This window comes from Ciconia boyciana, chromosome 2, assembly GCF_034638445.1.
Source record: "Ciconia boyciana chromosome 2, ASM3463844v1, whole genome shotgun sequence".
In the NCBI taxonomy this organism is placed as follows: Eukaryota; Metazoa; Chordata; class Aves; order Ciconiiformes; family Ciconiidae; genus Ciconia; species Ciconia boyciana.
The window spans coordinates 24,764,209-24,778,529 of NC_132935.1; the positions used below are offsets into that span (position 1 = coordinate 24,764,209).

Genomic DNA, 14,321 nt, shown 5'->3' on the forward strand with positions numbered 1-14,321 from the left:
AGGTTCGTCGGGAGGACTACAGCTCCCGGCGTGCCCCGCGGGCCACAGCTGCGCGGAGCATGCCGGGAGTGCGGCCCTCGGCGCCGGCGGCACCGCCGCCTCCATGTTCTTCCCCTCCCGCCGGCGCGACGCCGCCCGCTCTTCCCGTGGTGGGGTGGGGCCTCGTCCCTCCTGCCGCTCTGAGCGACTTCCACGCCGCCCAATCAGCACTTGCGATGGCTCGGGTTGTAACCACTGAGAGGCGCCAAGGGGCGGGCGTCCGCCGGCAGCCGGGTAGGTAGCGGTAGTGGCGTTGCCTGAGAGCGGCCGGGAGCGGCGGCGGCCGAGGGAGGGCGCGAGCCCCGTTTAAAGGGCCAGCGAGCTCGCACGAAAGTTGTGAGGAGTTTAGCGGCTACCGGCCCGGTGGTGCCCAGGGGCTCGGCCGGGAGCCCCCCTCCGGACGGCGGGGCCGGGGGGCCAGCAGCGGCATGGAGCAGGCAGCGCCCAAGAGGTAACGACCCTCCCTGGCGGCCCCTTCCCCTCCCGGAAGCGAGCGCGCCGGCACGGCCGGGGTGAGGCCTTGGGCCGGCGGGGGGCCGGGAGGGAGCGGGCGGGCGGGCGGGTCCGCCCGGCCCCCCGCCGGCTTCGGGAGGCTCCGGTCCTGGGCGCTGTGAGGGCGGCGGCGGGGCAACCACGGGGACTGAGACCTGCCTGGCGGCCGGAGCCGTTGTGTTGCGTTGATGAAGGTCTTCTATAGGGGGGCTCCCCAAAGTAACCGTCCTGGATAAACGTCCAGATGGAGGCAAATCCTTAGGTTGAGTTACAAGAGGAACATTTTGATGTGAAATGAGGGAAACTTCATCGCCGAGAAGAGTCTGGGGGTCTGTGCACTTGATAGTTCAGGTCTGTGGAAGAAACCGACATAAGTAGTTGTTCTTATCTTTCCACGTTAGAAAGTGCCCTTGTGTCCTGCTGATGGAGCGATGCTTGTGGGGGTGGGCGTTGCATAGTTGCAATTGCAAATCAGGGAGTGGGAAGAGGCAAAAATCAGGAGTATTCTCACAGTATATGTATTTTCTGAAATATATATGCTATCTGGTCATATTAATTACTACGTGAGTGGGGTTTTTTTGAGCATTTATCATTTGACTTCTTTTTGTGTGTATGTGTAATGATGTGAAACCATGAGCTTTTGCTTTAAATGCGACACTGTCATCTTAGTGCACAAAATAATTTTGCTTTAATCGTATTAAATTTAATGGTATGTTTCAGCTGGAACAGTCCTTTCACGGATGTAGTTATATACTACATAGAATGTAGTTGTGTGGTATACAGAATGTAGTTACACAGTTTACATATATATTTACTGTCTTAGAGCTCCAGGTATTTTACTCTTGCTTCCTGTTAATTTAATGAAAAATCTAGGGACTACACAATATAAACTGGTGGTAGAAGATAATAAATAAATTTTTACATTCTACTTTAAAACACTTACATTCTACATTTAAAACCTTTAAAATCCTTTAAAACAGCATCCTGCAGGATGACAGGACTTGAGAAGAATGCAGTCTTCTACTGTTTTCCCCTCCAATAATACAACAAGTAACAGTATCTACTACTTGAAAACTTTGACCAAGAATTGATTCCTAGTTGTTATGTAGAGTGTTTTTTAGTAGGCAATGGGGGGAGGAGGGACAGGCCTACACTGTAGTTTCAGGCTGACAGTGCTGTATGTCTCAAAGGAAGTAGGGCAGGCACCAGCAAGGGTTTAGGAGAAGAAATGGGAATGTCTGGGGAGTAATCAATGTTGCCACCACCAGTGCAAAGCTTGGGATCTGGTGATATCAAAGGATTGAAAATAAAACTTGAAGTTAGCATAATCTACAAGAGGCTTTTTTTTTTTTTTAAGATCTGGGATTTGCTCTAACTTTATTACCAAGCTGAAGGTGTGTGTCTGGCCTAATTGAAAGTGAGGAGCTGTTTAAATCCTTAGATTCAGTCAGGAAGAATTAGAAAGCTAATGAGAGAACTTCTAAACTCCCTGGCGTGTTTTTATACTTCCCATGTTTTTTGAAGCTTATTTCTGGAAATTTGAATGTGATGAGAACTTAATGGATTTGTTTCTTTAGTGGGAGGGAAGATTTGAACTCAATTTTTAATAAGATGTTAACTCAGGTTTTCATAAGATTTGAACTAAGTTTTTCATAAATGTGCATATAGATCCCCTTTATCCGTTGTCTTGTACAGTTTTCTGATTGTTTGGCATTCCCAACTATTCTGCTAGGCCACCCCCTTTTTCTGCAAGTCTAGAAGGAGTATAGATTATTTTTTGTGGGCTGAATTTTTTTGATGCCTGCCTTGGATGCAGTAGCGGCTTGGGATGGATGCGCCATGTTTACTTGGCGAAATAGATGTAAGCACTAGACTTCTTTACTTTGGTGCCTGCTGTCCACAGGAGCAGTTGATCTATTGCCATGAGGTCTATTGCCACGATATCTGTAGTGCAAGACATTAATCTAAAGGTTGCAAGAATTTCATATGAATGCTTCAAAGCTGCACAGATGTCCTAGAATCCCAGTTTTCTCTCACAGGTACGGGAATAACTTTTATTCCTCCTTTCCCTCTAAAGGAACACACAACACAGTTGTGTATTGTGTAAATCTTTAAAACAGCCCTTCAGAAAGTAGCAGTGATGATGCCCAAGTGACAGGCTAGGCCACTGTGGCTTTTAAATGGGGGTGCTGTCAAAATCACTAGCTGTTCTTGTTTGACCAATGCACTGCAACAGTAACAAAAGACTTCTAAGGAGGAGTCCTTTTCAGAATAATTTTTTTTACTTTTTAAAAAAAATTAGAGTAGGTGTTGAGTTTATACTGAACAATTTGTACAGTAGTTGACACAGTGTTTTCTTGCATCTGAATTTCTAACTGTATTTCAGATGTGCTTTATATTTCTTTCCCTCACTAAAAAGGACATTCACTCTTGAAATAGTCAGTTACAAAATTTGCCTCTGAGACTTGTAATTTTCCCCTGTTATTATCATCGCATTTTTCTGTATATATTGGCATACTTGGGTATGAGGAGATAGATTGCATACAAGTGAAAAGGAAAGTAGCTAGAGATGCATTTCTGTCAAATACATAGTTTTTAATTTTGCCCATCTCCTGCACGCTGCTGCCAAATAAAAGGCCTCTTAACAAGCATGGAGCTTGTTAATTAATGTTTTTGAGTCCTTTCTTTAAACAGGCAGTTTAATTTTCACTGAAATTTAAGTTTTGTGGGAAGGGAAAAAATTGTTCTTAAAATATGAACTGTCTGTGAAAAATATGCTGGTTTTAATTTTTGTGTCAATGGGCATGTAAGGTCATATGGATGACAATTGTCAAGTTCCTCCTGAAAATGATGGGACGAAAGTGTAAGTTTGCTTGGGTTTTATTGGTAGAAAACTAAATATAAGTACACAATACAACAATGTAAACTGTCTTAAACTTGCTTCTACTTGTGTGAACGGTGTAAAGCAGTATAAATGTCTCAAGAGTTTCACATGCTACCTCTATTTCTGATGACTGCAGTGATTTCTCTTACTAGCTTCTCTTTTAATATATCAGTATAATTGATCCCAGCCATTTGTTTTAAATGTTTCAGTGTGCTAGTTCTTCTGCAAAATAAACTGCATATATTCATGTTTCATGGAGCAGCTGTCCAGTTTTCCATAACTGAGGACAGTAACTGATGGAGTTCTATTCTTTAGTCCTGCTTTATTTTTCTTTGTTAGCTTTCAGGGTTTTTTTCATGCCTACCTCTGTAGCACATCACCAATTTATTTTGTAAAGTCTGCATGTAATGACCATAGGACACTAAAGTCATACTTCGTTTTTTCATGTTGGGAGGAAAAAAACATATCTCTTGCTCTTTCAGGTCTCAATTTAGATTTTTATGATCTTTATGTAGGATTGGTAGTCTTGGGTGCCTCTTGCTGTTTCTACATTTTTCTGCATTTGCTTATGTGGAGTTTTGCTGACGTACTCAATGACGTGTAAGATTCTGGTTATGCTAAGTATGCACGTTTTCTCACACCAACTGGATTTATAAAAGTAAAATTCTTTGCTAGGATGTATTTTTCTTGTTTAAGAGACTACGTGTTATACAGAAAGTCAAACTTGCTTGGAACAAGAAAATCCTTTTGACAGCTCTTGTTGTCCCGGAGTTGTAGTTTAGTTAGTTCTCCTGCTTTCAGGAACAGCTCTCCTGGAAAACTACTGAAATAGCCTATAGTCACTACCTGGTGATTTCCTAGAGCAGAAAAAAGCAGAATGACTTTCTCCCCAGGTTTTATACTTGTCTTCTACATCTCCTTTAGACTTTCTCACATATATATATACACTTGTATCCTGTGGCCAGAATAAAACAGTGCCTGAGCTTACTGGTTTATTTGTTCTGTTTTAAACGCTTGTGCTATGAAAGTAGAAGACCCATGAGGGAGAGAGAGGAATGAGACACCTTCTTGCTCTCTGATTGTTCTTGAGCCCTTTGTTTCTTCAGTTGTACCCCCCCTGCCCCAGTATTTCTAGTCATGCCTTAGCAGATAGGTATTTTGCTGGGTGCTTATAGTATTCGCTTCCCATGTAGAACACTTTAATGCTTTTACAAAAGCAGTGATCCTTCTGAAATGTTTGGCTCTATGTCTTATCTTGCACATTTTCAAAGTGTGGATAGTAGGGGACACACACACACACAAACAACTCCTGATTAAGAAGCTGATTCTGAAGTCTTAGATGTGTTTCTCTGTCCCAAGTTTTAGTTGCTTGTTTTTAACCAGTATAATAAGATAATATTTCTAGTCTTTTCTTCTTGTATTCTACTTAGTGCTTTACAAGCAGTTACAACAGTTGTCTTCCTTATCCTTGCTTCTCATGAAGTTTTCATAAATGCTTTCTTTATTGCAACCCTTTCAGGGTATATCACATGCTATTCTGTAGTTAAAGACCTGGGAATTCTATTAAACTTCTATAAATAGAAATAATTAAACAGTCTGAGTCATTAGTATCTTTCTATGGTTTAAAGAGCTGTGGTGTTAATACTGTCACTTGAACACTGGACCTAGCATCTGTACTCTTACAATATATTTGTGAAGGTGCGTAAAGTACTATGAACAGTGTATTTGGTGATGAAATTCCTGAGGTTGACGTATCTTTTCCTCTAAATAGGTTTAGTATTTAGCTGCCTTAGTGTTAAGTATTACTTGGTCTCCTAACATGTTTGTCAAAGTTGGATAATGTGAAAATAGTTTTAAAACTACAGAATGCTTATTTCTTTGGTCTCCAGGTTGCCTCTTAAGTATTCCAGATAATCTGTTATTTGACAGTGACATTGGTTTTGATCAGTTCATGGCTGTTTGTGATTGTTTCTCTAGCTCTTCTCAAGCACCAGTGCCTTGGTGTTGATGGTGCTGATGGAACTCTTTTGGTATGGATTTTTTTTCCCCCCCTTCTCATTTTAGCAGGCATTGCTCTTTTGATGAGCAGGGGGATGTGTTCTCTTCTTAGACATCTTTGATTGAGGTTACTGTGCATTTTCTCTTTTCTTGGCAGTTACTAAAGGGTTCAGTCCCTCCATTGTTCTGTTGAGTATGTCTTCTGTTATGCAGCTCTTTGATCACTCGTGAGACTCAGTAGTGGTCATGCTTTTTATTTTTTGAGGCTCTGCTAGTATTGTAAGCGTACTGCGCATGCTTTTTGTTGGTGGCAAGCAGAGGATGATTGCAGTAACTTATTCTATGAACGCTGCCTTTAAGGCTGCCAGGTAACCTGATCAGAGGGGAAAAAAGAATTTGAAACAAAAGAAGGAAAAGGAAGGATTTGTTTCTTTAATACCTACCTGCAAAATCTTTTTTCCCTCTTCTTTTTATTTGTCTCAACTTACACTTGTTCAGTAATGAAATGTGTGCTTCCCTGCAACATTTAAGTTCCATCTTTCTGCTTTTTAGTCCCTAACAAGCAGAGAGATGGTGAAAAAGCAAGCAGAGTTGTGTTCCTGTATTTGATTTGTAGGCCACTTTTGCAGACTTTATTTATCTGCTCTCATTTGAGTTTTCTGCTGTTTTTCCTTATGTTCATGAGTTGTGCCTTTCCTTTGCTGTGGAGATTTTTATTCTCCCTTAAACACACATGTTTTCCAGCTTCCTGCCTGTTTGCTGTACCAAACTGCATGGTCTTTACAGCAGTTCATGCACCTTTCCGTACTGATTGCGGATGCTTTTTCTATTCATATAATTGCTACATCTGTGAAATAGTTTTTTGATATATAAATGTGTACACCCTCCCCCCTCCCTTGCTTTCCTTGTTTAACACCAATCCATATGACCTGTGTGCTTGTACAATTACTTTAACTTTTTGTCTTTACTTAGATAGTTGGCAGTAACAAGTGTCTTCTGGCTCAGGAATTCCTTCATCAGTCATTTAACTGTATTTTTTATTCATTCTGTATATCACAGAATTGCATCTCTTAATATGAAGGAGTTTCTTTTGAACACTCTTCTTCCAATGCTAGATTTGACAATCTTTTCTGTTGTGCCCTCCTCCCTTCCCCTATTTTGTATTTATTTCCAGGGAAGTGTCACAGGATAACATATTTTCCATAAGTTCTCAATGATCTGCTGTGCTTCAAAGTTTCTTTTTTTCCTTTTTTCCTCCTCCTGCATATGGAATACATTGTCTACATCTAACACTACAGCACCAGCTATTCTTCAGCTCATCTTCTACTTTAATAGTACCCTTGGCTATCATATAGAGTTAACTTGTTATTTCAGTCTTGCAGCAAAATTCCCTATAACTTTCAGGGCGAAGGATTTACATGTTGCAGCCACCCGGCCTCACCGCAATGTGTGTGTAGTTATATTCTCCTGTGCTATGTTCAGCATCGGCTCTATCGCAAGCTTGCAGCCAAGTTGTGTTCTGAGATCTGCCAGGAGTCTGGGGGGCTGGATAGATGGGAATGCTGGAGACCGGGGAAAGGCTAGGACTGCTTGTAAAGGACGAAGGATAGTGGTAAGAGTGGGTTGAAGGTGCTGGGAGAAATCACAGGGTGATACTGTGTGAGAGAGAACTGGAGGGCAACATATGGTGGTGGTGTGTAATTAGAGATTTTGTTGCACCTGTCCCTATGTATGTTCACAAAGATGCAAAAGGGACTGCCCCAATGACTCTTACTCAGCTCTTGGAAGTTCAGTGTTCTGCTACCACCTGTGAAGGTGAAATGCTATGATGTGCTCCCAGAGTCATCTTGACTCTGGGTTCTGCTTTTAACTTGATGTAATTCACTGGTTTATGAGTGGTATAGTTTAGAAAGTGGGTACTTCATGTGGATGAACAATTGGTTTATACTTTCTTAGATAACAACGTGGCGTACTCTAGGCAGTAATGAGCACGTGTTTGCATGCTGGCTGCTTTTTGACAAAAGGTGAGCCTTACTGTATTCCTTGGCTGTTTCTACTTTAGCAAAGGAAGTGGTTTGGACAGTAAATTGGTCCCATGCCGCTTTGAATTGAGCAAACATTAGCGGGCAAGTGATAATGACAAAAATTGTCTTAACTTTCTCCATCTTATATGATGGTTGATTAAAATTTTATTACTACACTTTAATTAGGCATTTTATTTTCTTTGGAATATGTTTTTCTTTATAATCTTTTTTTCATGTCTGTTCACTTGTATGAAAATTTGCTGGAGTTCTGTGTCTCTTTTCCCCCCAAACAAACAAATAACTTTTCTCTTTCTTTTAGCAAACTGAAAAAGCTAAGTGAAGATAGTTTAACTAAGCAGCCTGAAGAAGTCTTTGATGTTCTGGAGAAACTTGGTGAAGGGTGAGTGCAGCTATTTATGAGGGGATGGGATCAGAGGGAAACAGTATATAAAGCATGTGGTGGAATATTAAGTTACAGGGAGAGTGACTGTAAATGTCGTAAGGAATGCTTCTCTAGACCAGTTTTACTAATAAAGCAAATGCATGCATCAGTAGACTTCCATGCTTCCCCAAATATATTTATGCATTTTTGATGTCCATTGTTTATTAAGGCAGCAAAGGTGGTTGCGCCTGTACTGGAGTTAGATACATGACATCTTGACAAAGATTCATTCTTCAGATGCATGTCTTTCCTGAGGTCCTGATAGAACCGAATTTTTTGCAGCCTGAAAAAAAACCCCTCAAACTACTGCATGAACATATGGCTTCTGTGACTTTTTAAAGTTTTGGCATAATGGAAATGTGAAGCAGTTTATCTTGTTTAAAAAAAGATTTCCTTCTCTTATTTTTAGGTCTTATGGTAGTGTGTTTAAAGCAATACACAAAGAGTCTGGACAAGTTGTAGCAATTAAACAGGTCCCCGTGGAGTCAGATCTTCAAGAAATAATTAAAGAAATCTCTATAATGCAACAATGTGACAGGTAGGTGTGACAATTCTGCTCCCTTTCTAAGAGTCTATGTGAAACTGTATTTGTACTTGTGAACATAGCTGAAATATATGCAGCTGCAAACTTTTTTTCATGTGGAAAAGTAAAGCAGACTGTGTTGGACAATTTACTTAAAGGAACCACTTTGTGGACCTCTTCCTATCCTTAGCTTGGACTGAAGGAAGTACAAATAGCGTACAGAACAGAAGCTGTTGAAAGAATAAGTAGCTGCCTCTGCTTAGAATTCTCCATGCTTGCTTCACTTTACTTGCACTGACAAGCCCAAAGGTTAATATTTCCTGTAAATGTCTTAGGCCTTGTGAATTCCGAATTACCTGTTTCAGAAGATCGATTAAAGATGTTTCTAGCACAAGATTAATAGCTAGCAGTTAACTTCCAAAATAATATTCTATCGGTTGCCTCTCTCATGCAGGAACATACCTCTTAAAAAGTGAACCATCTTCTAACGGTTCTGAATAAGGACTGTTACATCATTTGTGAACAAGTATAAGGTATCTTATGAGTGCTAGTATTGTAGGAATGGAAGGCTTAACATCAAGTGTCTACAAGGATGCAGAAATTACTTTGCATTTCCTCTCTTCTATGGAGTTATCAGTTTTTTATTTGTAAATATTTTTGGGGATAATCTTTTAAGGTTTTGGCTGTAACTTCTAAGTCAGATTTGCTAGGGTGAGTATTCAAGTCTGATCAGTGGTACAAGAGTCTATTGTTTGTGACTAGAAGTGCAAACAGGAAAGCTTTGCACTCTAGTTAGGACAAACTTTCTTTAAAATATCGATTGCTTTAGTCATTAACTTGGTGAATTGTATTATAGCAAGTGGTCTGTTATTTCTCAATTGTGTTTGTGCTTTTGTAGTGTGTCAGTGTTGAAGTTCTGTCTTTAAATGAAAAATTTGCTGCTGTTTGGCAATGGGCAGTACTCATCCCAGATTTAAAGATAATCTTTTTAATGCAGTCTGAATTCATTCAGATTTGTGCTGAATGTTTTGCTTGGGTGTTACATGGACCTTGACTGTACTGCTCCATAGCATCTTGTTTATGGGGTCATGAAGGAGGAGAGAAGGTTCAAATATTTATCCTTAAATATAGGGCTAGAGACCTCAGAGTACACTGTGTCTAGCACAAGAGAATGCAACTGTTCTGCAAACTTGTTTAAAACCTCTGCCTGCAAGCCCTGATCTGAGTATTTGTGACCTGTGAACACACTGGACCTCGTAATCCATTCCCTTCTGACATTGACTGCTCAGAATGCTAGAAGCTTGTTAAATGTGTAGGCAGGGGAATGGGAGGAAAAGGAAGGATTTATATTTTTTTCCCACATTCCATGAAGATGTGTGATAAGGTTATTTCAGGTGATACTAAAAGGATTTGGGACCCTTGAGGTTTGTTTGGGGCTCCTCTTAATCCTTTGTGTTCCTGTGAGACTATTTTTGTCTGTCTGGTGAACTGGAGTTTTGTAACAGGTACAGATTAAAAAGGAAGCAGTTTGTCTGCTTAACTGTGGAACTAGACTGATCCCCAGAGTAGGTCCTCAAATGTTCCTGTGCACTGGAAGAGGAGTTAAAGTATATTTACTTCGATTCTTCTTGTTGCTGTGCTCAATTCTTTTTATCTCCCCTGCTTCTTTTGCCTTATATAAAGGAAGACATTGAATAAGTTGGAAAATAGCACCTCATGAATCTTCAGAAAGAGTTCTTCTGTGGGGTCAGTGATAGGATAGCAGCCCTTAGTCGCTGCACAGGCTTGAGCCATGTGAGCTGACTGGAAGCAGTGGTGTAGGTTGTAGTGTGTCTGCTAGTACTAGATGAGGATTGAAATAGATGCTTAAAAGAAATGTCTGTGAAATATACCGGCAAAGAAAAGGTGATACTTGAGAATCTTCTAAATTTTTCACCTTCCTTTCTGTACTATGCTTCTTGTGACGTTTTCGTTCTTGTCCTAGGTGGTCCTACTCACTGTCTTATTGCTGTGTCCCCTGTCCTGGTCACCTTTCTCTGCCCTTGTTCTTTGTTTCCTGCTTTTCTTTGAACAACATGGGGCATTTAGTATCTACTGGACATGTACTATTGTATAACTTTTCTTTAAGAGTAAGAGTTCAGAATTTTAGAACACAAACTCTTCCTTCACTGGACAAGATGCAGCCATTCCCTGGTCGAAAAGAAGGGTTGGGCTGCAGCTCTGCACCATGTGCTTGTATATGTGTCATGTGCCTTTGTGCAAATACAGTACTGTACAGTACATGATGGGAGCAATGATGTACTTTTTAGTACTTTATTTTCACATGTGATGATTCCACAGATATTACAGAAAAGCACGGAGCTGCTGCAGCATCTCAAATAAAAGATGACTGAATCTTACCCTTTCTTTCTTCTCCATGCCTGTTTCTAGAACTAGCTATACTGTATGTGCTGAAGCTCTTTTAAGGGGAAAAATGTAGATTCTAAGATAAGCAGTTGATGTGGAAAAGGTCAGCCTTTTCCACATCACTTTCCAGACCAGTTATTTGCTGGCCAATAACTACATGTAGTTAACTGGGACAAGGCTTTAAGCAAATGTGAACAGTGTTTTGAGATTGCACAGCACATGATGTTTTGAAAAGATTGTCTTGTCCTGATTCGTAATATACACACAATTTTTGCTGGGAATACTAGCATAGTGTAAATCTGGCAAGCGATGATCATGAAAATCAGTGGGTTTTCTTCAGAAGTAATAGTAACCTTCCTCACTTCAGGAATTTATAAGGGGCAAGATCAGTATGTTGTACTTGTTTGGTAGACATTTTGACTAGTTAGGAGGGAATTGACCCACCTTGCCTTCTGTAAAGGCAAATTCCTATAGTACTAACAGTCACTCTGTAATGAAGTAGTTTGATAGTTTTGACCTATCTTTTATAAAAGATAGCATCATGTTGCAGGAGGCAACCATAGGTCCTCTCTTTTTCTTACATCAGTTTTCTAACGAAAAATGTTGTTGCCAAACATGCTGTTCCTAAAATACAGTTCCTTGCTCCAAAACACAGTACTATTTGATTCCACCCCACAATGCAGGTGTTCTGACCAGAAGCCACTGAGTTCTCAGTATCTTACTTCCTGACTTTGTGGGAGATGGATGGCAATCTAACTGTAACCTCATTTGCTTAAGTTCCTGCAAAAAAACCCTCCAACCTTTTATTTCCATAAATACACCATCTAATCACTTTTCTGAAGGAAGATCTTTGTTATGTTTACTACATCTGTTTCTGCCTTTCTTTTGCAAGTGCATCTGAGAAAGCATTATGTCAAGTGACAAACTGATGAATAGCAAAGCAGTATGTTCTGTTTATGACAGTACTATCTCTTCATATGAGACACTTCAATATGAAAATGCATTTGCAAATCCAGAAGTCTTGTTCAAACCAACACTAGATTCTGTTTCATATGGAAGTCTAGATCTGTACTTGAAGTAAGTTCATGCTTGCAAAACCAGGAAAACATGGGTGAGTATCCATGTTTTTTTGCTCAGGAGAGAAGAAAACAAAGCAATCTTTTCAAGAAGGGAAACATCCAATAACTTTGAGGAGAGTTAAAAACTAAGAGAGGCCTTAGAGGAGGGAAGAACAAAGCTTTATATCAGAAGACTAATGTTTGGGAAAACTATGTCTGTATTTGAAGATCACTAGAAGCTTGTGATATATATAGTAGTGCCTTTATAATTTTATTAGGCAGTCTGACTTCATTCTAATGAGGGATTGGTTAAGCTAATTACATTTTTAAAATGTATTTGATTACACTTGCTCTTTAGCTGTGTTAGCATGTGTCAAACTAATTTTTAACAACACTTGTGATTATGATTTTTTTTTTCCCTACTAAGAATTCATCTGTTTATCTAACTTTTTTTCCATCTAGTCCCTATGTTGTCAAGTACTATGGCAGCTATTTTAAGAACACAGATCTATGGATTGTTATGGAATATTGTGGAGCTGGCTCTGTTTCGGACATAATTAGACTTCGTAATAAAACGGTGAGTTTTTTAAAAAAATGTATAACACTTATTAAAATTAAACTGTGAATTAAGACTAGAAGCCAGAATAAAAGTCAGAGTTACAAGACAAGATCTTGGCTGATGCCAAGGGGTGTATCTGTGCCTTGTTTCCTCAGGAAACAAGCTTGTGCAGTTGCTCTGACTATCTGTTTGTCCATTCCTCTGTGGAGTGATTATCAGCAGAAGCAAACGCATTTTGAAATATGAAGATCCTGTAAGTCTCTTGAAAATTACTGCTTTGTACAAGGCAAAACTGTGTGTGGCTTCTTCTCCCTACCCCTTCTACCTCACAGTCTGTCAGCAGGCCATTTAGTACACGCGTGGTTTGAAAACAAGCATAGAATTGTCTTGCTCCCACTCAGTAATTAGGGGGCATGAGAAGTAATTGGCATTACTCAAGGAATGAGAAGGGGAAGGGATGCCAATTAAGGAACGTGAGAGGGAACCAAAATGGAGCGTTGTATGGAAGAGTCTTAACGGGCAGTAGTGTAGAGGAGGATGCAAACCTGTAGGAAGCAGGCTTTGTTAGTTCTACTTAAGAAACAGTTTCTCTGAAAAATGTTTTGTTGTAGATGTCAAATAATCTTTAGTTCCTTTGAGTCCATTGTTTTCAGTAGTGGGTTGTAACAGAAGGTATTCATGTTACCAACAAGTACTGTGGGATGACCCTCTATTTGCTAGCTCTCTGCATTTTGTAAACACTCCCTGAAGTGTTCCTTGTACTATACCTGGGAGCAAAGAGGGAAAGAGGAAGAGAGAAAAACAATCTTTAGGCTTAGAAAATAAGATGTAAGGGAAAATGGAACTAGACTTATTAGGAAGTTGGGGTGATGCCCAGACTAGAGGGAGCCTCTTTGGGAAAGGTGGCTTGCATCAGGGCTGCTGTAATGTTGAACTGGTGACTGGGGAAAAGCCAAAAACAATGGGAGATTGCTGGAGTTCCTGCAACCTTTAGAACTGGTCTCCTTACAGTTGTATGTTATCCAGGGGTTAGGAGAAGAGTCAGTAGCTCCGATATGAAATGGTGCAAGCTAGTCCAGAATTAAAAAAAAAAAAAGTCCCATTTAAAACAAGATTTAGAAAAATGAGTAAACTTGTGTGTTCATTGATAGAAAATGCTAGAATTTTTTTATTTAAAAAAAGCATGCATATGTGTGTATTTATATTAAATAAATCAGGCAATCTAGTTTCTCATATCTGTTTTAGGATATTGACATAGTAGAGGTATTAGAGATTTGAGGGAAAGATGTTTGAGTCTTGGAGCAAAAGCATACCAACGATCAGACTCTTCTACTGCTGTTTGTGGTTAAAGTTGATATGATTAAATAGCATAAATTATCTTCTAAGAAATAGAATAATCACTAAATACATGGATACATGTAATGAGAGTAAAGTTAACATACCTTTTGTAAAGGCAAGTCGTGCAGCATGTGGCTAGTAGAGTCCTATAAAGGAGTTGCTGGGCACACAAACAATGCTGGTTGGTGTAACATTGGTCTGGATGTGCTTGATACTGAAAGGTTTATGGACAGACTTCCACACCAGATGCTCTTCAAGGAGTAAATGTAGTGGAGTTCTGTTCTAGATGGGCAACTGGTTTAAAGATAAAAAAAGAGGGTGTGAGTAAATGGTCATTTTGGGAATCCTACATGGGTCTGTGCTATCCTCTTCAGGAAAGAGGGTAGAAATACTGATGAGAGAGACTGTATTCCTAGTAGTAAAAACAGGGAAAGACTTGAAAGGCTTTGTGGTACTGGGTGTCTGACTGAGAAAATAAGCATAAGTAAATGTGAAGAGATACATTTGGCTTGGTGGGGGGAGGCAAAGTCTTTATATACAGGTTCATGAGCACTTTGG

The 14,321-nt window shown here is 39.9% G+C and overlaps 1 protein-coding gene across 2 annotated transcripts in view; it reads left to right on the top strand.

Annotated features, from left to right (window-relative positions):
* The first annotated feature begins 282 nt into the window (after positions 1 to 282).
* The window catches only part of STK3 (serine/threonine kinase 3), a 144,466-nt gene continuing 130,427 nt past the window's right edge, over positions 283 to 14,321 (top strand). The window contains exons 1-5 of one of the 2 annotated variants that reach the window (XM_072852131.1): positions 681 to 882; positions 7,370 to 7,437; positions 7,757 to 7,837; positions 8,289 to 8,417; positions 12,329 to 12,443. In XM_072852131.1, the coding sequence (XP_072708232.1) occupies positions 826 to 882; positions 7,370 to 7,437; positions 7,757 to 7,837; positions 8,289 to 8,417; positions 12,329 to 12,443 (450 nt within the window). In that variant the 5' untranslated portion in view covers positions 681 to 825. Of the gene's footprint in view, positions 491 to 680; positions 883 to 7,369; positions 7,438 to 7,756; positions 7,838 to 8,288; positions 8,418 to 12,328; positions 12,444 to 14,321 lie in introns of those variants that run through there. The other variant, XM_072852132.1, reaches the window with a different exon arrangement.